Below are 23,930 nucleotides of genomic sequence, written 5' to 3'. Positions count from 1 at the left end.
GCAGCTAGAATGTATGGGAAAATGGCGGACCTTTTCCTCTAGAGTTAGTATGTATGATCTCTATGCTAGTTTCAACGTGGTTAAAGTTGCCCAGAAAGAGACAGTGCGCAACTTTAACCAAGTTAAATCAAACCAACTCGCCCAACTACCATAGTACTTTCCTAAAACTTTACGAACTACAATAATACTTAAAAAACAAGCGAGCTGGTGATGATTCATGGTAATAAAACCCGAGATTCAGGAACACAGAAGGGGACGAACACAGCACAACGTCTAAAACACAGCTCTGTGCTGTGTTTGAGACGTTGTGTTGTGTTCGTCCCCTTCTGTGTTCCTGAGTCTCGGGTTTTATTACCATGTACCATGTACGAACTACGTGCGTAAGTTTTCACGCGGCGGCTTCGTTCGAAAATTTGTCATCTGTCGCGCCTTTTCACTCCACGTAGGGTATGATCCTGCCATCTTGTGAAGTTAAGAGCAACTGACAAAAAGTTTAGAAATTTGTTCGCGGGGTGGCGAAAGCTACCGCCTATCCAAAATGTTTTGGCCCTTATTTGTCTACCTTACTTATAAAGTCGAAAGTCGTTAGCGACGGTGGCTCCCAGAGACGCAGCGGCCGACGCGAAAGTACCGAGACATACAAATTGTCCAACTTACAGCGCCACGGTACGTCTATGATAACCACGATAACGCATGAAAAGCCATCTCTGTGGTGAAAAGGAAGTGGGATTTCTCTTCGCGAACAGCCTTTTCCGGTCTAGAAGCAGACATGGCGAACCCAATAAGCAAGAAGAGGAAGGTCAGAATTTCAATTTATTATTCTAATATTCATGATCACCCCGAAATACACCCGTTACTAATTCCGGGGAAGTGCCAACTTTTGGTGGATGCGCAGACTGGAAGCGATCGTTGCGTAGAACTATGTGATAAAAGACGATTGTGACGGCACACCTGGAGGAGTGCTTTGCTTCAAATCACGCTCCTGTGCGTGACAACTATCCGCCGTCTGCGGCTTTGCTTAGAAAAAGTGCCACTTTGTTGCCTCCGATCACGTTGATACCTCTAAAGTATACAATATCCTTGTAATTAGCGTAGCACAGGATACAAGCTTGTGAATATAAAGTATAGTGTCCGCTTGAAGCCCAAGGAGCCGGTGCCATTCCTATCAAATCGTAAGAAAGCGCATAAAATTAAAGGAACGAATGTGCCACGTAAGGTGACGGATAGTGTAATAATAAAAAAACTGCTTGGAGTAGTGAGCAATTCATAGATTATTCTACCCTATAGTTCTCCCGTGTTTCCAGCCTTCAGCTTGGCACTTGCTGAATACCTCGCCTACAACCTCTTCAACGTTAAGAATTTGATCGAAGCGTTCGTGTTCTCCGTGGTGACCTTCTCTTATGTGCCAGCCTAGATTTGTGACAATCTCTTCATCGAACGTTTTAAAACGAGGATTTGCGGGGTACTTGTGCTGTGGCAGGCAGTTAAGTGTACTACGAATAACGCTGTTGGAATAATTGTATGTTCTCGGGCGTTAACAAGATGTGTGGGCTGCCATTTAGGATTTGTGTCTTCCAGATTCCGAAATGGGTTAGTGCTGTATCACTGATCGCATACTAAGGCTGATGGGTTGGATTTGTGTCTACAAGGTGTTGCAGAGAAGCTACTGGTGGAACACGTTTGCTGGTCTTTTTAAGCTATAGGAGTATGGGTGGTATTCACTGGGTGGCATGTTTGGTCGCGGTGTTCACAGCCCATGCTCTGAACGAGCACCCCTTAAACTTCCAAGGAGAACTCCAATTTGTGTGGTGTGCAATGCATGGCTGGAAGCATCGTGGAAGCTCCTTACAAGCTTGAGCTTGGAGGCAGCGGACTCAATTATGGCCGTGACTGGATACCACCTATAAGTGAGCTCGTCCCTAGCGTGCCCAGGGAACGGCACACCCAAATGTGGCACCCAGTGGATACCTCATTTTTGTCCTGTCTGTGGCCATAGCCACCCTGCTAACATGCATCCTTTCCCTTGCGTGCAGTTTGTCGCCGACGGTGTTTTCAAGGCGGAGCTGAACGAGTTCCTGCGGAGAGAACTCGCCGAGGATGGCTACTCGGGCGTGGAGGTGCGCGTCACACCACAGAACACAGAGATCATCATCCTGGCCACCCGCACCCAGTCGGTGCTGGGCGAGAAGGGCCGCAGGATCCGGGAGCTCACCTCGGTCGTCCAGAAGAGGTTCAGCTTCCCTGAGGGGACCGTGGAGGTTAGTCCCACCATTGCTGCCCTTTGGACTTCAGAGGCACAGGAAGTGCATCCAATGTGGTCTTGTTAGTTGTCCGGTACTCGGTTTGCAGAGTCTCTGCCCAATTGAGGTCGATGGTGAAGCAGTCAGGGTGGTTTTGGTAGAATTCACCTCTTTTAACAAAAGTAATGCCCCCCACACACCCACCCTTCCCTCTCGGACTTGGTTAGACAATTGTGGTATTAAACTTGAGGAGGAAAAAGACACCGGCAGGAAGGAGAAGGGAGAAACTTCTTCGTTGTAACTTGCGTTGTAGTTTGGGTATAAAAGCGAGATCTTGGGAGTTAAATCTAGGTCACTAGCTCAATGGAGCTAGCAAGATCTAGCGTCCTCACCCGAAGGATTGTTTACTCGTTCTTGCTATGCCCACATTGCAACATACCTCAAACCAGGTGGTGGTAAATGTATTTGTTTTATTAATATCGAGACCTCGGCCCTGTGGCTGTCCTGTCGTGTTTGGGGGGAGAGAAAGAGAGGGAGAGTTGCAGTCCTTTGGTGCCGGCAGATGAAGGAAAAAGTACTTTGTAAACTGCTCTTTGTAAGGGGGGCGGAGAGAGAGAGAGAGGCCCTGTTGGGGAGGTCCACTCTTCAATAGATTGTGGTGCTAAGGGCATCCCACGCTGCCTCCGAGTTGCTGCTACGCACAATGACGGTGCACTGTTCTGCTTGTTGCTCCGGTGGTTGGCGCTGATGCAGCATGGTGGAAAGCCTCGCATCTTTCATTGGTGTGTGTTTTTGTTCATGAGTACTAATTACTTTCTACTTGTAGTAAAAAGTAGACTGGTTGCTGTCTGCTTCAATTTGCGTCATGGAAGTCGCATAGATACTAGCGCCAGTTGAACCTCTGGCGTACATTATAATAACCCTATGGGGCCAGCCACACACTCGTCGCCCCACGGGTACTTAGTGAACGCGTGCCTTATTATGTCAATACTCCTCGCACATGAATTGGCGGTGGTTCGTTCCAGTCTTGCTCCCAATGGCTTGTCGAATCTCTAGCAGCCTTCGGGATTTTTACGAGTCGGCCATATTTTCGTTGGGCTAGCTCACAGTGCCTCACCCTGTGCAAATGTTTAAAGAATTGGTAGGATTTTATATCTAGTGGCGTGTGACAAATATTCTTATATGGTGTCTGTTGTCCATTATTGTCCATCCTTGAACTAGCTTTTTATCCAAATGGCTCCATTCTCGGCAAGAGAAACTGAACAGCTGTTTGTATCATAAAATTTCACCCTGACGCTTCTTTCAAATAGCAGCCATTTTAAGTGATTGCTACTGCAAAAACAAATGGGTCGTTCATGAAAATCACTTCTCCGCCCGAGGCCAACGCCGATTGGGTTGAAACATTTCGCTACCACGTAACAACTAGTCGCGCGACAGGCGATGAGGATTGACCCACTCCCTTCTCTTTCCTCTGGGGGGGACCAGAATCATACGACTCGACAGAATTTCTAAATATAGTTAATTGCCTACTGCCACTTTAACCTTGTTTTTACACATTCTGTGTCTCTCAATTGGCCGACGGGTACCCATCGATCCCGCGTTGACACCGCTGTTAGGGTATGCCTTGTCCCGCCTTTCCCGAGCGGAAAAATACACCCAGAAAGTGGTGTGTACCAATCTTTCATCACGTCTTTAGTAAGGAAATCAGCGTCGCGTGATAGTAATATTTGGATTTTTAGGATGCTTAGGGCCCGTAGAATTAGTTACGGTCAAGAACAGATGATTTCCGAATCCTCTTTAGTGCGAGTCCCGAACTCCGAACAGTTCGATAAAGGCAGCCGGCGCAGCTGAAATTACGGCACGGATTCAGCGTTTCCCGACTTTAACCGTAAAACTAAGATCCATTTTTTTTTTTTGCTTCCTTTAGTTGTTGGCTGCGCGTCGATATACAGAATTGCGTGACATTTTTTTTAGGTGAATCTATAGTCACTAACAAATTGACTAGACCTGAAGCGCACGCACGTGCACTCCAGGTGCACGAACGTCAAAGTGCCATTGAAGGTAGGAAGCTTGTCCTGGAGGCGGGGCAACCGAAGCTCTTCTGTGCCATTCTTACCTTTTCAGCAAGTATAAACATCGCAATGCACACAGTTTCCCTATCTTGCTTCGGGTGCCTTTTGGCCCACGACGGGACAATGAGGTGGCGCCACGGTTCCCACTTCCCCGCAGCTGTACGCCGAGAAGGTGGCCTCCCGCGGCCTGTGCGCCATAGCGCAGTGCGAGTCGCTGCGCTACAAGCTGATCGGCGGCCTGGCGGTGCGCCGGGCCTGCTACGGTGTGCTGCGCTTCATCATGGAGAGCGGCGCCAAGGGCTGCGAGGTGGTGGTCTCGGGCAAGCTGAGGGGCCAGCGAGCCAAGTCCATGAAGTTTGTGGACGGCCTCATGATCCACAGCGGCGAGCCTACCAACGACTACGTCGAGACCGCCGTCCGCCACGTGCTGCTCCGGCAAGGTGGGTTCCGTGACCTTACCTTGCAATGTTTGGGGCTGGTTTATTACAATTGAGGGCTAGTATCAGTAGAATATGCTTGTGTTTGACTGCGGCCGAATGCGTTTCGGCGGCTCGTGAGGGCTAGTAATAGTAGAATCTTGTGGTTTTCCAAGCTACGCAAACTGAACACATTTTTGGGATACCCGGATGTTTTCTTTTTTTGGCATGCTCCTCATTATCTCTAAATTCAAAGTAGCTATTGATAAAACAGCAAATCAACATGATGCGAAAGCCAAGGTTCACATATTTTCCCAGCTCTCCGGTGGGGTGCCATCGGATGTCATATAAGTTAAAGGGACAATGAAGGCAATTTCGGACATTTTTTTGGCGATTGAACTGGGTTCCAGGCACGTCTCAGGCCACCTTGCCCAAATTTCAGCCAAAGCCGGCGCTTCTGTGTCGCGCAAGTCAATTAAACAGTCGTGGTAATAATCGTACCGGGATCGACTGGGGCGACGCCCCGAGAGTTGCAGGAGAAGCCAGGAGCAGCGGAGCTCATGTGACCGATGCGGGGCCAAGAAGTGCGACGTCACAAGAGACGCGTCGCTGATTGGCCAAAACGAAAGACGTGCCTTCGGTCAAGTTTCGATTTGCAATTTTTAGAAATACTGTTCTAATTTCCGCTTCAATAACCATGAAAAGTATAAATCAGACCGGAAATGATTACTAAACCGTAAATACAGCAGCATAATTGTTTTTTTTCCTTTGCTATGCTGGATGCGAAACGGCCAAGAGCAGCTATGGGCACTTCGGCATGCGGGCCGCTCGTTACCGGCTGGGCGGTCTCCGTCGTCTCCGTTGGGTGATGGGGGAGGCTGCCACACACATATTCTTGTTCGGTTTGTGTTTGTACACTGAACGGAAGCTCGAACTCGCTCGCAAGAGCGGCATTGCGATCCATGGTTGACAGATTCAACGAAGCCACCGTGCTGCTATAACCCACCCGGTAACCAGAGTCTCAATTTCCTAGATACTACCGATACTAACTATTCACACTTGACGTCACTCCTACGTCACCTCCGTTTTCAGAGGCCCAGAAATGAGAATGGAGATTGTTCAATTTCGGTTTCTTTACTTCTTTTGGAGGCACAGAAATGCGCGTCACAAATGTCTACAAAACATTGGGCAGCATGCTATGTTCCCAAGAAGTATAAAAACACCATTTAAAGAAATTAAATAAAATTGTCTTTATTGTCCCTTTAAGAGTCTAGGGGCAGTCTAAAAAGCACTATATTTTTTGAGTTTTTTTTTTTTTTTTGGTGGCGTGATTTTGATCTGCTTTAACCCTTTGGCAGTTGTCGCGGTGCAGCTACAGTTACACATTTCAAAGTGCTCATCTAAACGCGAATAAGGGCCCGTACGCACCTTCAAAGGCGTTTTTTGGTATATCTTTGGCAAGCCATAAAAGTTGTGTTTTGTGGCGTTTCGCTTTCTTGATAGTATTGAAATTAGACTCTCCATGCCTATTGATAGTTTGGAAATAAGACTCTCCATGCCTATCTATACTTTTGAAATTAGACTCTCTGCGCGCGATACACTAGATGGTGTCTTGGCATGTCCATTGATTGGACCATAATGCCGGAGGTATTGGCGACTGGAGAGCCGGCTCTTTCGATATAGACTTGTAACACGGCGAACGTCGGGGAAGCAGATATGTCGAAGCACCAAGATGAATTTTGATGCATATTAGTGGCTCTGAAAATTTCACCGGAAAAACCGGTAGAAGTTGCTAAATTTAAAGTGCAGGCTAAGAACGACGATTTTAACGCCATGCTTCAATGTTTGCCCCCATGATATCTATACAGAGTCGCAACAATTTTGCTGAGAGTAAGCAAAAATAATGACCCCACATGATTCAAACTTGCCACAAAAATTAATCTATGTATGATTTAGAAATGCCAGCTGGAGGACGTTTTTGACCGCCAGAAAAAACACTAACACGACTTCAAAACTGTTGAAAGTCTCGCCAACCTCAACACGGCCATCTCTCCCGCTTGACAAGTCATAAAACCGCCGAAGTAAGAGGGAAAGCCGATGAATTGCCAACACTGGTGTTGCATCAGGTTTGGGTCCATGATCTGCTTTCTTTGTTGCACTTCCTATCTAGGGGTCACCCAGTCTACATAATGTAGAGGTCGTATATTTTGCGTGTGCTACTGGCAAGAGAACAAAGTGGTGCCATCTATCGGGAAGCCTTGGAATGCTTCCGATTTTCATATATTTTATGCATAATTTTCTCACCGTGTGCTCGCAATAATTTTGGCAATTTGTATGAGCGACAGTTCATAGGTTTTGTTTTACGAATGTTGGATAACCTTTAGTATGGCTATACATAGATCGGTAGCGTGTTTCCTAGAGTTCTCTTGTAAGCGGTCACGAGTCGTAATTCAGTTGCTTGTAGTCAAATGAAAATCTGTAAACCAGCCTTTATTGATTTCCTTTTTTTCCGCATTTGTTCCGCCGAGGGGAACATTGGTGTTCCTTGGCGCCCCTGTTGCGGCAGCGGGATTTACGAAAGCCCTTTGGGGAAATGAAGCATAAAAAGACTGCGAACAGAGTGCAAGTTCTAAGGCATACGCTCGGAGTAATTTTGTTGTTTAGCCTTTCCCAACGCCTGGAATCGGGAAGTTGAGCCCAGCGTGATCGTTGTTTATTTTGGGGCCGTGGAACGATTTGTTTTCGGTAGATGCTTGGAACGAGCTTTTGATGTTTGCAGCCCACAAACATATATTGGTTTCCTTTCCACACGCTAGCTGCTGCAGCGAGCATTCGGAGAAATACAAACGGCATTCACTTAGCAGTTGTGCCGATTATACGGCGACGGCGTTCATCCCAGCCACGTACAGGTGTTGACAATTCACGGAGCACCTGAGTGCTGTTCCCGTAATTTCAGTGTTCAGACATGAGCCAAGCCCAAATGTCTGGCAAGGCACCAGTTGCAGTTGAGCCTAACTCGGCTGCTTTTGCAACACTTGTGTTCATTCCATGAGCTGTGTAGGACTATTGTCACCCAGGAGTGATCTCGTCATCTGCACCAAGATTGTGATCCTCAATGTAGACCGCTTAACGTTTAAACCAGATATTGTTTCATGCCCTGTTGCTTGATATCAAGGGTTTTAGGATTTTGCTCAGGCATTGTATTGATGAACACCAGCTTTTGGTGCTTGAGTTGGTGCCCAGGACGAGCACTTTCCACCACACTAATGAATTTGATGGGAGTTTGCAGGTATGAAAGAAAAATGTAAAAAAAAACAAAAAAAAACCTGCCCTTCCTTGTTTGTGCTGATTTGTAGTTCCTGTAAACCACACAAATGCCAGATCGACGCTCTTTCACACGATTTCGGCGTTATTTTGGTGCGCGTCTTCTTTTAACGCTTAGTTAGGGCCCCAAATGAGCACTTTTTGCCACATTGGCAATTTTGACAGTCATTCAAATCGAAGAGAAGAACTTAAAAAAAAAAAAAGGATGATAGTTGCGATACATGTACGGCGGCAATTACAGATTTAGAATGCCCGTATAAACGTGAAACTACGATCACCCTGGGAGGTGCTGCTAGGAATATTTTTTTTAATGTCTTTTTCAAACTATAAACATTGCATTAGCCTTGCTGGAACTTTTTCTGAGTTTCAAAATTGGACACTCCGTCCACATGACACTTGCAAGATAGTCGCTCCGCATGTGAACTGCCTTGGCAGTAGCAGCAATCGGCGCGTGTGATTTTCCAATTCACATTTTCAAAACTTCTTAGATTTGAAATCGGAGGATTAGGGCTCATTGTTAGATGGAGAAGCTCCGTCAAGTAGCTCCTGTCCAAAGTCAGACTGCCAGAATGTTGGGAAGGCGGATGTGCCAAAGTAAAAGCGGAATAGAAAGGCAACAGCTTTTTGCGCTCGGTTTTTTCATTCTATGCTGCTCAACATGGACAGCTTGCAAGCACTATATCTGCTCTTGTTTGACAGTTTAAAAGAAAAACTGCGCATGAGTCTTCCTTTGTACAATTCTTTGGAAACAAAAGCTAACCCTTGGGGCACATCTTTAAAAAAAGAAAAAACAAACAAACAATTATGCTGAACCAAACATTTCAGTGTCTATAATAAGTGGCACACAATCTTTCCACGAGGCAGCAGCTGCCACTGGCAGCTGCTGCCTCGTGGAAAGATTTCGTTGCATGCGCGAGCACATGCAACGAAATTGACATCATAGTCGCCCGTTCACGCTTAAGATGGCATGTAAATGTGCGAGCTCCAGGAAAAAGGATAATAATGACAAGATTTTCATCTCCACAATGGTCTCTGGTGTAAAAGGTAAGCGATTAATTGGTACAACGAGCACATACCTTTCACCACTTACCTTCCCTTGTGAAGATGAAAAGACTGCCTTTATTCTCCATTGGCCCGAAGCTCATACATTTCACTGTCATCTTAAGCGCGAATGGGGGTCTATGACGTCAGTTTCGTTGCGTGTTCTTGCTCACAAAGACGGCTGCTGGCTCTTGGAAAGGATGTGCGCCGCTTATTATGGACACTAAATTGTTTGGTTCAGCATCCCTTTAAAGGGTTATTGCTAGCAGTGTTGTGGTATGCACTAAGTGTAGCATGAACTTAACAATACTGGCGTTTTCTTCTACTCCTTTCTTTCTTCTACAATTGGCTAAAGGGGTTGTCCGGTCGAAACCGAAAGTACTTAAGTTTTTGCACTCGTTACGCCGAGGGAGCCTTCATGATATATGATCTCTCGTTATTAATTAAACCTCGTTATTAATTAAACCTTTCATGTGCGTATTTATGAAACTGCACCCCAAATTTCGCCAGTGTCAATGGCTGACATCTGTAGCTGCTGCGTGACGCCACAAAACACAAAGGTTTGTTGGATGGTCGGGATAGCAAGCGTTGGTCGATGGATGTCTTGTATTTTGTTTCGATTTATATAGTCTCCTAGGCTGTACCCTACTGAAATGCAGTTCCCAAGCGTGTGCAAAAAAGGTCACACTTTTAGCAAGATAGTACTCGAAAACAGCCATAAGCTTCGAGCAAACGTGTGCCGTTTTGCGCAAACACAACTGCAACGGCCACCGATCGACTAGGAGCGCTTGCAAAACAAAGGATGCAGATTTCGCCTCTGAAGCGGCTACTAGGTACTCAAAGAGGCATCTGGGTACACATTTTGGCTAAGCCACTGGATCGACGAGGAGGCTGCGGGATGTTCCTTCAGAGGCGATGTCCGCGGGTCGAAGGCAAACGGCGAATCGTTCAAATGCATGTCATCACTTGACTTGGACGAGCTTGGTGAATCGTAGCCCCGTTTTATTTTCACTTGCGGGTCAAACGTAATTTGGCTGCACGCGTGCTAAATACAACTTCTGGTATCGTTTCCGGGTGGTCTAGCTGTTGGTTTCGGTTTTTTTTTCATAATCAAATTGATTGATCAGATTTGGGCAAGGACTGGATGGAAGTAGTTTAATATCGTTGGCACAGCATCACACCTCAGCTTACGAGCCTTCTGTCCGCTTAGAGCTCAGCTCGTAGCTCTCTTCTGTGAGATGATTGCATAAGGGGGATCTCGGATCTTGACGCAAACCCAGTCCCTACGCACGGCGACGATCCATTTTGCTCGTCACTGCACGTTTTGTGGAAAAGTGTGGTGTTGGCTCGCATGTGCTGCCCGGTGGTTGTGGCACCCAACCGCACAACAAAAATCTCACTTCACCACGGAACAAGTTGAGCACAACAACAAAAACGAAGCACGCTGAGGCGTTCACTCGCAGGTAAACGACGAGACAGAAATGCTCGTTTTGTGTTGTGTGATGTCAGAGCTCCAATGTTGCCACCGAAAGCAGCGTTTACACCAGAGTGCGTTTGAAGCAGTATAAATTCAATTACTCATGCAGAGAGGCATATAAAATTCAGATATTGCACGTACGATGGGTCTCGAGGCAATAGCAATGATATTCAATTGTTTTCTCGAATACAAAATTTGACCGGGCAATCCCTTTAAGTATAAAAGTATGGGATCATTGTTCATGTTTGTAGCTGTGCAGTAGGAAGGTAATGACAGTTGTTCTAATGTGCGTGATCACAAGAGGCATCAATTTTAGAAGAAATTCTAGGCTACATATACTAATAATAAATTCATGCGTATCTTTAGATTATACATATCACTAGATTATACATAGATTACCCCCTAAAAGTGTTGAAAATCTGCAGCTATATACTTGGGGTTGAGCATGAATAAAAAAAATGTCATGGGGAAGCGAACCGTCAAAATCCGCCTCCCTCCCCGCTTTTATTAAATTTTATTTCTTCAAAAGTGAGATATGTCTGAACTTTCAGATATAAAGTATCGTCTTTTGCACGGTATGCTCCACAACATATACAGATTTGAAGATATGTTTGCGTGTCGTAGGAAATTAAAATTTGCTGATTTTGACAGTAAACTTATTGCTTATAAAAGTTTTATTAGGCCTGTGCTCGAATAAGCTAGTTCAGTGTGGTGCCCTTTCACACAAAAGTGTATTAACAAGCTTGAAAGTATCCAAAAGTTAGCTGCTCGGTTTATTTTTTAATGATTATCATAGGGAAACATCGCCCACCGAATTAGTTATTAGAGCGGAGCTTCAACCGTTGCAAATGAGAGCGAAAATTGATAGATTAAAATTTCTGTTCAATATTCTTAATGGCACTCTTCATGTTCAAAGCTCTAGCTATATACAACCATTATCGACCGGGTCCTCACGTCTAAACCACACAAGAGCGTTAAAACAATACAGGTTCAAAAACAACTGTTTTAGATATTCTTTCTTCCCTCGGGCAATTCAAGAATGGAACGAGTTACCAAATGATGTCGTCGTCAACACAATTGTTGCTAATTTTGTATCTGCTCTTTGAATTTATACTTAATTGAGTTTTCATTTATAAATCTGCATCTTGTTTACATGTTTTGTACCCACTGCTACCATGGCCCCTTGAGTGGAGCCAGTAGTATTCCTAAATAAAAAAAATAATAATAATAGTGGCCCACTGCCTAAACCCAAACAATACAGAAAAAAAAACAAAAAAACTTTAATTACCTTTTTTTGGATTACTGTTCTAGCAACAAATTGGTTTATCACTGGGTCAAAACAGTTGGGCTAAGGTAGATGTTGCAAAAATGGTACCGGACGAGCTTGCACTATTTCAGTTTGCTCGAACTCGACCTACAGTAAGGTTCTAAGGCTAATGTGAAACTGGCCCAGTTGGCATTTACTTGTTGAGGCCTTTCTTGCAATAGTCCAGGGGTGGCCAAGCTGCGGCTCTTCGCGTATTAAAGTGCGGCTCGCGGCGCCCTCCCCTCTCCCCCCTTGCACTTCCCCAAAACAAGAAATAGACCGCGTTTTAAATCGAAAGACAGGTTGCGGTGTGGTAGTATTGTGCTTCTCCTACCTTACGTAGAGTTGGACTGCTTTTTACACGGATAGATTGAGAGCAGTTGGAGTTTCGATTATTGCTCTCGACTAAAGTTTGTACACTCCCCCTGCAGCTCTTGGAAATTTCGTGGTTTTGTTTGCGGCTCTTAGGCCGGGTCAGCCTGGCCACCCCTGCAATAGTCCGATAGTGTACGCTTCGTTTCACCTTAGGTCCAGACGCAGACGCAGCTGAAGGGATCACTCAGAGACCGTCAAAAGTGCACCATTATGGCATTCGTCGCGTTGTGACTACACTTTTGACGTGGCTCGATTGCTTCAATTACCTTGTAGCATCGGCTGCGTTTGGACTTAAGCTGAAATGAAGTATAATTAGCATGCAATTTTTCATGAATGTTCCTCTTTTCCTTGGATGGGTGGTTTGCCTCGTGATGGCTGGCAAATTTCACTTACTCTGGTGGTTTGATAAGATCTGCTCTTGAGATAGGGCTTTGAGGCCGATTAGCATTCCCTTAGTGTATATTTGGGCCTACTCGAGGCCAGTGATCTAAAGGAGGCACTAGTCCGCAATAATGGCTGACGGGAAAATGTTTAGTCTCTTCATTCAGCGTGCAAAAATTCCAAATTTCTCGAATTTCGTCGGGATGCGAAATCACCAAAATCCTTTGTCTAGGCGGTGTTCAAAGGAATGATGCGGTGGCAGCGCGAAAGCAATTAGTCCCTGGCAGGGGCGAGAATGACCTAGCGAGTCTATCGTGATAACATTTGAGGATTGCATGATGCCGCTCCAATCAGTAATGAAATAAGTGTGACTGTGGTATAATTTTTAATATGATAAGCTGCAGTGTGCTCGAAGGTGGTGAAAAGCTAGAAGCCATAACACCCACTGTGTTTAGTTGACTCGGCAGAGAACCTGTAGTTCTTATTATTCGTTTGCGATTGGGGTCTGAGCCTCGGAGCACTAGGAGACGTCCATGTATTATGAAGAATATTTGTGGAGCACTGCACTGTTTCAGTCATTATGCCAGTGCTTATGTTCCGCGCCCAGGGATTCATGCATTTTCACACTGTTTGCTTTCATCTAACTTGGATAATGGTGAAGTCTATGGCCCCTGTGAGCCGATCGGTGCGTCGGAGTACCCTCCTCTTGCATGGAGATGTCACAGTTTGCTGTAGCTCTAAATGATTTGAGGGGTTGTAGCATTTGCCCTTTTCCTAGTTAAGGTGAAACGAAGCCTAGTCGTGCATCATTTTCAGTATTGCGTGATGGTGCCATTGTCTAAGCTAGTGAAACATGTAGAACTCATAGTGCTCCAGTCAGAATTTGGCACGTACAGCATAAGGATGCTCTTTGGGATGGTGCCCTCCCCACGTGACAAATACCTTCTCGTGGCGAAATGCCGCGGAAGGCAGTAAGAAATGTGTAACACGCGCTTCAGAGGGCGACCTGTACAAAAGAACATTTAAATAGGAAGGAAAAGTACCTAATTGAGGAGTAAAATTTTAAACACGTCCCGATGGGAATCGACCCCATGACTACGAGCCCGACACTACCACGCGCCAAAGGGTGCGAAGAGGAAACGACCAGTCAACTCGCTGACCGAACGCCGGCTTGTGGCGTTCGCATCTGTACAGTGGGTAGAAGCCAGGGTGGCTTTTTTTGGGTCTTGCCACCAATTGTTCCAACCAGAGCTTGGTGCTGAGACGTCCCCGCTTGCCCCATCTCCTCCTCTTTCTCAGATTATATCCGTGTGATTGAAGAACATTAAATAATATAACCTCAAAGTCCATCACAAACTCCGAAGAAGGTCTTTTAAACGCGTGTGTATACATTCATGTCTCGTCAATATGGATACACCGCTCTAAGGACACCCTTTTCAGGAACAGACGGGAAAATGCACTTTTTTTCCCTCGTTATTATGGGCAACTCGCATCATGAACGACTTAAAGGGAGAAACTAAGGTGTCCATATTAATCAGACATCACTGTACACACTTCATTCATGGGATCAAGATTTTTATTTTTCCTTTAAAATATTTTTTTATAATGTTCATTTTTTAGAATTGCTTCTACGAGATTTTAATGGGAGCATGTGTTGCGACTTGCTAGCGTTTTCTTTTTATCTCGGATAAATAAGATGGGACACTGGTTAACTGTTTTGGCATCCCTGCTTATTTTTTATTTTGTTGTGGCATTGCTGAATGCTTTCGTGAACCTCGATAAACGAGCACATGAAATGGTGTTGGCTACGAGGACCAAGCAGTGAACACGGACGACCGTGGCGAAAAGATCTCTTTTGGTGGTGGTGCCTTGCGGCGTGAGTCTTTTCTATATAGTCGTGAATAGGTTATGAAGAAAACTTGAGCTGAAGAGGGCTAAAAGATAAGTCCAATTTCGTCCAATTTTTTTGTGTGGATGTTTGGATATTGGGATGTCTACTGGTGTCTATCAGTGCAGGTGTATATGTCTCATGCTTCTGTCACTCAAGAGATGTCTTTTCTACTAAACTTCATGTGTAGCTTCATAATAGTTGGGGAAAAGGGGGAGTTTGGAGCTTTGGACCTCTAAGTTGGTTTTGTGGCAGTGTCAATTTCAGATCAAGCTTGAATTCCGGCCGAGGTGCCCACAATCTGACTAAGGAAGGCTTGTTGCAGAGAAGGTGTCGTAACCCAGATTTCAGTTGCACGTCAAAAGATCCGTCTGGTCGAAATGAATCCTCTGCCCTTTGTTGGTCTGGCACGTAAAACCCTCAATTTCGCTTAAAGAGTATTGAGCTTTTAACTAGCATTTCATTAAAGGTTTTCCCATGCGAGGCTTATGTGGAAGACGTTGTGGGGCGGTGCAGGTGTGCTTGGCATCAAGGTGAAGATCATGCTGCCGTGCGACCCCAACGGCAAGCTGGGCCCCAAGAAGCCGCTGCCGGACCACGTCACCATCATGGAGCCCAAGAAGGAGCCCAGGAAAGAGGCGTCGGCCGTCGAGAACTTTGCCGAGAAGGCGGCCAGCGAGAAAGCTGCCGCTCTGTCTGCCCCCGCCTGAGGGAAGCCCCCAGGCGGCGGACAATAAACGTTTTGTCTCATGCTCGCTCGTGTGCACGTGTGTTTGCCGCTGCTAATGCATTGTTTAAATTTTATTGTTTTAACATTTATAATAGTGCCTTTTTAATTGCTTTGTGTCGGACCATTAAGCGAGATATACAGGGAGTTTCTGAGAAAAGAGAACCTCCGTAAATTAACTATGCATCACAAAAAGCTCAAACTCTGTGAAAATGTGACACTAGTGGTTGGGATACATTGCGAAAGTTTGAGAACATGACATTACCCGAGGAAAAACCATTTCTCTGAGCAGACGTCCTCTTAAACCTAATGTCAAAACAAAAAGTCATTGTGGGTAGCTGCAGCATTGATCTCAATGAGACAAACTTCGGAAACTTTTTGCGAACCTGTGGTTCGAAGATCAAAACAAGGGGTTCAAAATGTTTGCAATGTTTTGAAATGTCAAACTTATTACATAAACAATTCATGATTTCAAATTTTTGACGTCTGGAAATTCGATTGTTTTCAGACTTTTCACACTACATAAAACATTTTTGAGCTTATCACACTAAAAAAAAAAATTCAACGATCTTCAAAATTTCAAACCTGTCAAATTTAAAAGGTCGACGAACTTCCAACTTATGAAAAAGAAGTTTGAAGTTTACCTTCATAGTTTGTCATTAAATAAACTTTGCTCAGATATGGCCATGCACTCGAGTCCGGACATATTTTTTGTTTTGTTTCAAATGTTATCTCTCGACATGTTTAGGGAACGTAAGCATAGGAAGATCGAGAAAAACAATATGAAGAGAAAAATATACCATACGCGAAATGTAGAGGGCCATCTAGTAGCGCGCCGAGAACTACGTCTGCCACCTTGGTAGCGGCGAAAAAACGAAACCAGTGACCCGACGACCGGCCAAGACCCCATGTAAGCATGCGACCGCGCTTCGATCAACCTTCGAAAGCATAAATAGGGTTCAAAATTTTTCTTATTTTTATTTGTTAATTGCGACTTGATAAAAAAATTGGTGACCATGCGAAGAAACATGCGGACGTTATCGCGCGGCGTGAAGCCATGTACGACTTTAATATCTTCTTACGACTATTGATTGTTTTCTAATCTCACAAAGTTGTACCTAACTTGTTTCTAGACATTTTTTTTATAGACTTGGTAGTGTTGGTCTGCTTTTTTCTTGATGCGCAAGCAGCTCAATGCGGTCGGAAGAGAACAAGGCAGTTAAGCTAGGCAAAAATATGAGAGTTTTAATACTATCTACCAACCATAATTGAAGATGCGTATGGTTAACAATAAATAACCAAAGCTGAAAGTACCACAGAGCCCTCATCTTAATCTCATTGTTAAAAAAAAAGTAAATTGGAAAGCCAGAAAAAATTCATTGTTTTGCAGCGATTTCTATACACTTGATCTGGCGTTGGTAAACGAGGTTTCTAAAACCTATAAAACTAAACAGTTCGTTGATAAAATATTCTTGAATATTTATAGCGCGGTCATGTAGAATAGAAATCACAACACACAGACGACGTGTCTGTTTGCTCAATGCGAAGGGCAAGTTCGTCTGCTTCTTGCGCAGGGGGTAGCGGTGACGTCAGAACGCCGAGCCCTGATTGGCTGATCGCGACCCCCTATCTGAGCGTCGTCTGCTCCTTTGCAACGTCGTCTGCTCCCAACGTCGTCTGCGTCTGTCTTACCTTTCCTGCGAATTTCGGAAGTGCAGAGGCTAGATTCACGAAACGATTAACGCCAAAACTGCGTAAGACAAAACTTAAGAACAAATTCGTATGCACGAAACGAAATTTTCGTAAGTTTTGCGCAGGTTACGACGAAATCCTACGGCAGCTCCGAAGCTGTCTTACGCACTTCTTACGATCAAATCAGCATGGCCGACAGCGTCGCGGTCGCGACGACCCACGGACGTTTATTTTTCTACGTGCACTTCTCACGCGTCCTGACTTCAAGCAGCAAGAAAAAAAAGTAATACCCCTGTCAGACGGCAGCTAAAATGGCATTTACGCCAAATGACATTCAGTGTAAATGTCATTTAGGCACTGCCACACGGCAACTCAAATGGCATTTAACCTAAATGCCATTTCGGGTAAACAGAGTTCCCCAAACTCATTTACGGCTCGCAAAGCGTACTCTCGATGGCAGCGCTTGACACATATTACGGGATTGTTTTAAAAAAAGAAGGCATATATTGCGGAAACAATTTTTTATATCGTTTTAATTACGAAAATAATTTCTTTAACGCGTATTTCGCACGCACTTTACGTCCCTAATTGTTTAACCTACTCACGACTCCAGTTATCCAGTAGGCCTAATGGCTCTGAACCGCTGAACCGCTGAACCTGTCGCGAGCTCGCCTCGGTCGGCTCTCGGTTCGTTGGTTCCACTTGCGATGCGCTCCCCATTTACGCGTTTTTACGATGTCGGAAGGAGCGCCTCCCGGCAAAAAAAGGCGACCTGTCCCGCGAGACGTCGTACTCAAACTAGGTGAGACGAGCACACGAGCACCTCGAATGTGTTCGGTAGCAGAAGCGGAACGGCGGGTACTGCACCGGCCTATGGGCGATTTTAGAAGCCCTCCGTTTTCTCAAGATATACGTCGCACTCCATCACAATACCGAAACCTCAAGGAACATTTCTGGGTAAGATATAACTTTCACGGTGGGCATAACCAACAGGAGCACGCGAAACAATTAGCGGAGCGGACGGCCGTCTAGTATTCGTTTTGTGTGTGTGGGTCGTCCCAGCACTGCGTACCTCGAACGAGTACTGCGTACCTCGAACGAGTTCATCGCACGACCGGCTTGGTCGTGATTTATACTAGCTTACTTCGCCTAGCAGCGCTTTAAATTTCGCGTTTGTTGCTCTGGCAACAGCTCGCGAAGTTACTTGAATCTTTACTTGGCTGCCGCGAAGTAGAGATTCTGGGAAGAATGCAAGACGACAAAAAGTGGTTACTTTTCTTTAAGTGGTACAAATCTTGTAAATTCCCTGTTGTAATAAACGTAGTGTAGGTATTCGCCACCATGACTTCCTACCGGCTTTTACATTCCCATTGACATTCTCCAAAAAGAAATAAAAAGAAATGCTGCGTGAAGTCAGTCTCTCAATGTTTCTATTTCTAGCTTTCTTTGATGTTGGATAATCCCATACTGTTTCAAAGCGAAATATGCTACGTGTGTTTACATGATACATGCACAATTTTATTCCAAAACATCCTAAAAATTGTTTAATAAGGTATTGAGCACCTTTTTCGCAAGGGCGCCGCCATCTTGAATTGTAACTTCCAGTATGGGCGAAAACATTGTTTTGCCGCCGCCACGCCAATAGAAGGCATTTAGGACATAAACGTAACCATCACGCATTCTCATTTTGCCTCCCCTCTATTTTTTACTATTTGCAGGTTGAAACGTTTCGACATTTTTTCGTCGCCCATACCGGATATGCCTACTTCGCGGTCGGGGACGAGAGTAAGCGGAAAAGGTCTATACATTGGATACAGTTGCTGCAGAGTTGTTTACGTGTTCCAGAAAACAGCTGCTGCTGGGCGCCACCATAGAAGTAGGCAAAGTGAGTTGGCTACATTACAGAGGAATCTACAAGTTCCCGGGATCACTGTCTCTAAATAAGTGGCAGTTTCTTGCAGCCATGGCCACTTTTGTGACATTCTCCTCACTTGTTTTCAGACGTGCAGTGTGAAAGCATCGCAGAAAGCAACCTGTGTGAGGTACCTTCTAGAAGAGCAGCAATAAAATAATTGTGTAAGGCTGATGATGACAGTGCAACAGCCAGCATCAAGGCTACCACTGGTATTGACCCCAAGATACCCGAGACTAGTGGCAATGTCAGTGATGGTGCCACGAGTTCCAGAACAGGCCGACGAAGCAGTGGTATAAGGGCCGGCACAAGCAGTAATGTGCAGCTGAGCTGACAAGAGTGAAAAGGAAAAGGCCACATAGCCATAGAAGCTGCTTCGGCTCGTTGAAGCAGCCCGACATGCCCCACTAGAGCACTCGGAAGATGCGAGTCGCAGTAGCAGTGCCACGAAATGTTGGAGAAGCAACTGCTCGCATTGCGCAGAAGGTCGAGCGGTTAACTACGTTCAGTAAAAAAGAAGGTCATCGTCTTAAAGACGAAAATCGATTTCGTCGCTGCAAATCTTATGGAGGCGAAGGAATTGTGAGAAGGGAATAGAATTGATTTGGGATCTAGGATAGATCAAGGAGTAAAGAAGGTAGCTATGGCTCCCAGTGGGTTTATAGTGCACAGAGGTGTGTCACCAGTGACTTTTAAGTCTAGGAAGCTGACAGCGCATTTCGATATCAGTGAGGTGAACTTGAGGGAGGGGTAGGCGTTACAGAGTGCAGACCACCACATTTCCACCCTTATCGGCTGGCTTGGTTACGAGGTTAGTGCGGTTTCGAAGGGATTTTAGAGCGGTAACTTCTTGTGGGGTTGAGTTCAGGTATTTAGAGATTCGTTTGCTAGAGGAGTTGGCAATGATGCTACGACATGCTTTGATTGAACTGTCAGTTTCAGGGTGTTTGGCAGGAAGCAGGGTCCGGATACTAGTCTTTGGGTTAACGGTGTCGAACATGGTGCGATTAAAGTTAGACGGACGCTGGGTGAAGTGGGCATCGGAAGAAGTGTTCGCTGTGCACATGTAAAAACAAAAGAAGGGTAAGGTCGGCTTTGAAGTGCAGGGACGAAGGACAGGCCCTTCGATAAGATAACGTGTTCAGGGGCAGTGTGGGGTAAATCCTCTCGTATGGTGACATCATCATTGCGTTGGACGGCAGCCTCATCATTTAGGGGCAAGACAGTGTCTAGTTTCCTTGATTTACAGGTGAGACCATAGGCATAGAGATACGAGTAGACTTCCGGAATTTTGTCAACAAGTTTGCATGAGTGCGAATGGAAAGATGAGTCAAGGGACTTGGAGTCTTAGCGACGCTGAGCGTTTGGCGTAACTGGGCACAGTGGTCATTATCATATCTCAGATGTGCCTTCACTAGGTGGGGAGCAGCATTATCTAATATTTGTGACACTTTTGAAGGGCCGGAGGAATTCTCATTGGCAGGTTGGAAGGAGGGCCGGTGTGTTTGCACACAAGACATGTCGGAGTGCCACATGGCGTGGTACAGGGGAGCAAAGTCTGAGGCTTTGTGAACTGGTTGCTGCATACTGGGAGGGATCGTAAGTTGGGTTGTCGATAGGAAGTTAGGGTGGGTGCTTTAGAAATAACTGTAGAGTCTACGAGGTGGAAAGTGGTCTCCATGATTAGTTTGTCGAGCCCGGGTATGGAGGGATGGAACGTAAAGATGAGGGGGTTTCGGAGTGGTTGCTGCATACTGGAAGGGATCGTAAGTTGGGCTGTCGATAGGAAGTTAGGGTGGGTGCTTTAGAAATAACTGCAGAGTCTACGAGGTGGAAAGTGGTCTCCATGATTAGTTTGCCGAGCCTGGGTATGGAGGGATGGAACGTAAAGATGAGGGGGTTTCGGAGTGGTTGCTGCATACTGAAAGGGATCGTAAGTTGGGCTGTCGATAGGAAGTTAGGGTGGGTGCTTTAGAAATAACTGCAGAGTCTACGAGGTGGAAAGTGGTCTCCATGATTAGTTTTCCGAGCCTGGGTATGGAGGGATGGAACGTAAAGATGAGGGGGTTTCGGAGTGGTTGCTGCATACTGAAAGGGATCGTAAGTTGGGCTGTCGATAGGAAGTTAGGGTGGGTGCTTTAGAAATAACTGTAGAGTCTACGAGGTGGAAAGTGGTCTCCATGATTAGTTTGCCGAGCCTGGGTATGGAGGGATGGAACGTAAAGATGAGGGGGTTTCGGAGTGGTTGCTGCATACTGGAAGGGATCGTAAGTTGGGCTGTCGATAGGAAGTTAGGGTGGGTGCTTTAGAAATAACTGTAGAGTCTACGAGGTGGAAAGTGGTCTCCATGATTAGTTTGCCGAGCCTGGGTATGGAGGGATGGAACGTAAAGATGAGGGGGTTTCGGAGTGGTTGCTGCATACTGGAAGGGATCGTAAGTTGGGCTGTCGATAGGAAGTTAGGGTGGGTGCTTTAGAAATAACTGCAGAGTCTACGAGGTGGAAAGTGGTCTCCATGATTAGTTTGCCCAGCCTGGGTATGGAGGGATGGAACGTAAAGATGAGGGGGTTTCGGAGTGGTTGCTGCATACTGAAGGGATCGTAAGTTGGGCTGTCGATAGGAAGTTAGGGTGGGTGCTTTAGAAATAACTGCAGAGTCTACGAGGTGGAAAGTGGTCTCCATGATTAGTTTGCCGAGCCTGGGTATGGAGGGATGGAACGTAAAGATGAGGGGGTTTCGGAGTGGTTGCTCATACTGAAGGGATTGTATGTTGGGCTGTCGATAGGAAGTTAGGGTGGGTGCTTTAGAAATAACTGCAGAGTCTACGAGGTGGAAAGTGGTCTCCATGATTAGTTCGCCGAGCCTGGGTATGGAGGGATGGAACGTAAAGATGAGGGGGTTTCGGAGTGGTTGCTGCATACTGGAAGGGATCGTAAGTTGGGCTGTCGATAGGAAGTTAGGGTGGGTGCTTTAGAAATAACTGCAGAGTCTACGAGGTGGAAAGTGGTCTCCATGATTAGTTCGCCGAGCCTGGGTATGGAGGGATGGAACATAAAGATGAGGGGGTTTCGGAGTGGTTGCTGCATACTGGAAGGGATCGTAAGTTGGGCTGTCGATAGGAAGTTAGGGTGGGTGCTTTAGAAATAACTGCAGAGTCTACGAGGTGGAAAGTGGTCTCCATGATTAGTTCGCCGAGCCTGGGTATGGAGGGATGGAACGTAAAGATGAGGGGGTTTCGGAGTGGTTGCTGCATACTGAAGGGATTGTATGTTGGGCTGTCGATAGGAAGTTAGGGTGGGTGCTTTAGAAATAACTGCAGAGTCTACGAGGTGGAAAGTGGTCTCCATGATTAGTTCGCCGAGCCTGGGTATGGAGGGATGGAACGTAAAGATGAGGGGGTTTCGGAGTGGTTGCTGCATACTGGAAGGGATCGTAAGTTGGGCTGTCGATAGGAAGTTAGGGTGGGTGCTTTAGAAATAACTGCAGAGTCTACGAGGTGGAAAGTGGTCTCCATGATTAGTTTGCCGAGCCTGGGTATGGAGGGATGGAACGTAAAGATGAGGGGGTTTCGGAGTGGTTGCTGCATACTGGAAGGGATCGTAAGTTGGGCTGTCGATAGGAAGTTAGGGTGGGTGCTTTAGAAATAACTGCAGAGTCTACGAGGTGGGAAGTGGTCTCCATGATTAGTTTGCCGAGCCTGGGTATGGAGGGATGGAACGTAAAGATGAGGGGGTTTCGGAGTGGTTGCTGCATACTGAAGGGATTGTATGTTGGGCTGTCGATAGGAAGTTAGGGTGGGTGCTTTAGAAATAACTGCAGAGTCTACGAGGTGGAAAGTGGTCTCCATGATTAGTTTGCCGAGCCTGGGTATGGAGGGATGGACCGTGAAGATGAGGGGGTTTCGGAGTGGTTGCTGCATACTGGAAGGGATCGTAAGTTGGGCTGTCGATAGGAAGTTAGGGTGGGTGCTTTAGAAATAACTGCAGAGTCTACGAGGTGGGAAGTGGTCTCCATGATTAGTTTGCCGAGCCTGGGTATGGAGGGATGGAACGTAAAGATGAGGGGGTTTCGGAGTGGTTGCTGCATACTGAAGGGATCGTAAGTTGGGCTGTCGATAGGAAGTTAGGGTGGGTGCTTTAGAAATAACTGCAGAGTCTACGAGGTGGAAAGTGGTCTCCATGATTAGTTTGCCGAGCCTGGGTATGGAGGGATGGAACGTAAAGATGAGGGGGTTTCGGAGTGGTTGCTGCATACTGGAAGGGATCGTAAGTTGGGCTGTCGATAGGAAGTTAGGGTGGGTGCTTTAGAAATAACTGCAGAGTCTACGAGGTGGGAAGTGGTCTCCATGATTAGTTTGCCGAGCCTGGGTATGGAGGGATGGAACGTAAAGATGAGGGGGTTTCGGAGTGGTTGCTGCATACTGGAAGGGATCGTAAGTTGGGCTGTCGATAGGAAGTTAGGGTGGGTGCTTTAGAAATAACTGCAGAGTCTACGAGGTGGGAAGTGGTCTCCATGATTAGTTTGCCGAGCCTGGGTATGGAGGGATGGAACGTAAAGATGAGGGGGTTTCGGAGTGGTTGCTGCATACTGGAAGGGATCGTAAGTTGGGCTGTCGATAGGAAGTTAGGGTGGGTGCTTTAGAAATAACTGCAGAGTCTACGAGGTGGGAAGTGGTCTCCATGATTAGTTTGCCGAGCCTGGGTATGGAGGGATGGAACGTAAAGATGAGGGGGTTTCGGAGTGGTTGCTGCATACTGGAAGGGATTGTATGTTGGGCTGTCGATAGGAAGTTAGGGTGGGTGCTTTAGAAATAACTGTAGAGTCTACGAGGTGGAAAGTGGTCTCCATGATTAGTTTGCCGAGCCTGGGTATGGAGGGATGGAACGTAAAGATGAGGGGGTTTCGGAGTGGTTGCTGCATACTGGAAGGGATCGTAAGTTGGGCTGTCGATAGGAAGTTAGGGTGGGTGCTTTAGAAATAACTGCAGGGTCTACGAGGTGGAAAGTGGTCTCCATGATTAGTTTGCCGAGCCTGGGTATGGAGGGATGGAACGTAAAGATGAGGGGGTTTCGGAGTGGT

At 46.1% G+C, this 23,930-nt stretch overlaps 1 protein-coding gene across 1 annotated transcript; it reads left to right on the top strand.

The window, feature by feature from the left end:
- The first annotated feature begins 677 nt into the window (after nt 1–677).
- LOC115320171 (40S ribosomal protein S3-A) lies at nt 678–15,275 on the top strand. The gene is made up of 4 exons (XM_029980287.4): nt 678–799; nt 2,034–2,258; nt 4,470–4,752; nt 15,037–15,275. The coding sequence occupies exons 1-4, from the start codon at nt 770–772 to the stop codon at nt 15,228–15,230; spliced, it is 732 nt and encodes a 243-aa protein (XP_029836147.1). The 5' UTR covers nt 678–769; the 3' UTR covers nt 15,231–15,275.
- Nucleotides 15,276–23,930: the final 8,655 nt, after the last annotated feature.

Source organism: Ixodes scapularis, unplaced genomic scaffold (genome assembly GCF_016920785.2).
Source record: "Ixodes scapularis isolate PalLabHiFi unplaced genomic scaffold, ASM1692078v2 PGA_scaffold13__105_contigs__length_92229423, whole genome shotgun sequence".
Classification (NCBI taxonomy): Eukaryota; Metazoa; Arthropoda; class Arachnida; order Ixodida; family Ixodidae; genus Ixodes; species Ixodes scapularis.
Note: the sequence above shows the minus strand (reverse complement) of the source record. Positions and strands in the feature narration are given on the sequence as shown.

Coding starts and splice junctions, on each gene's coding strand:
- LOC115320171 (XM_029980287.4), top strand. CDS start 770: ATGGCGAACCCAATAAGCAAGAAGAGGAAG. Junction 800..2,033: donor CAATAAGCAAGAAGAGGAAG/GTCAGAATTTCA, acceptor CCTTGCGTGCAG/TTTGTCGCCGACGGTGTTTT. Junction 4,753..15,036: donor CCACGTGCTGCTCCGGCAAG/GTGGGTTCCGTG, acceptor GGGGCGGTGCAG/GTGTGCTTGGCATCAAGGTG.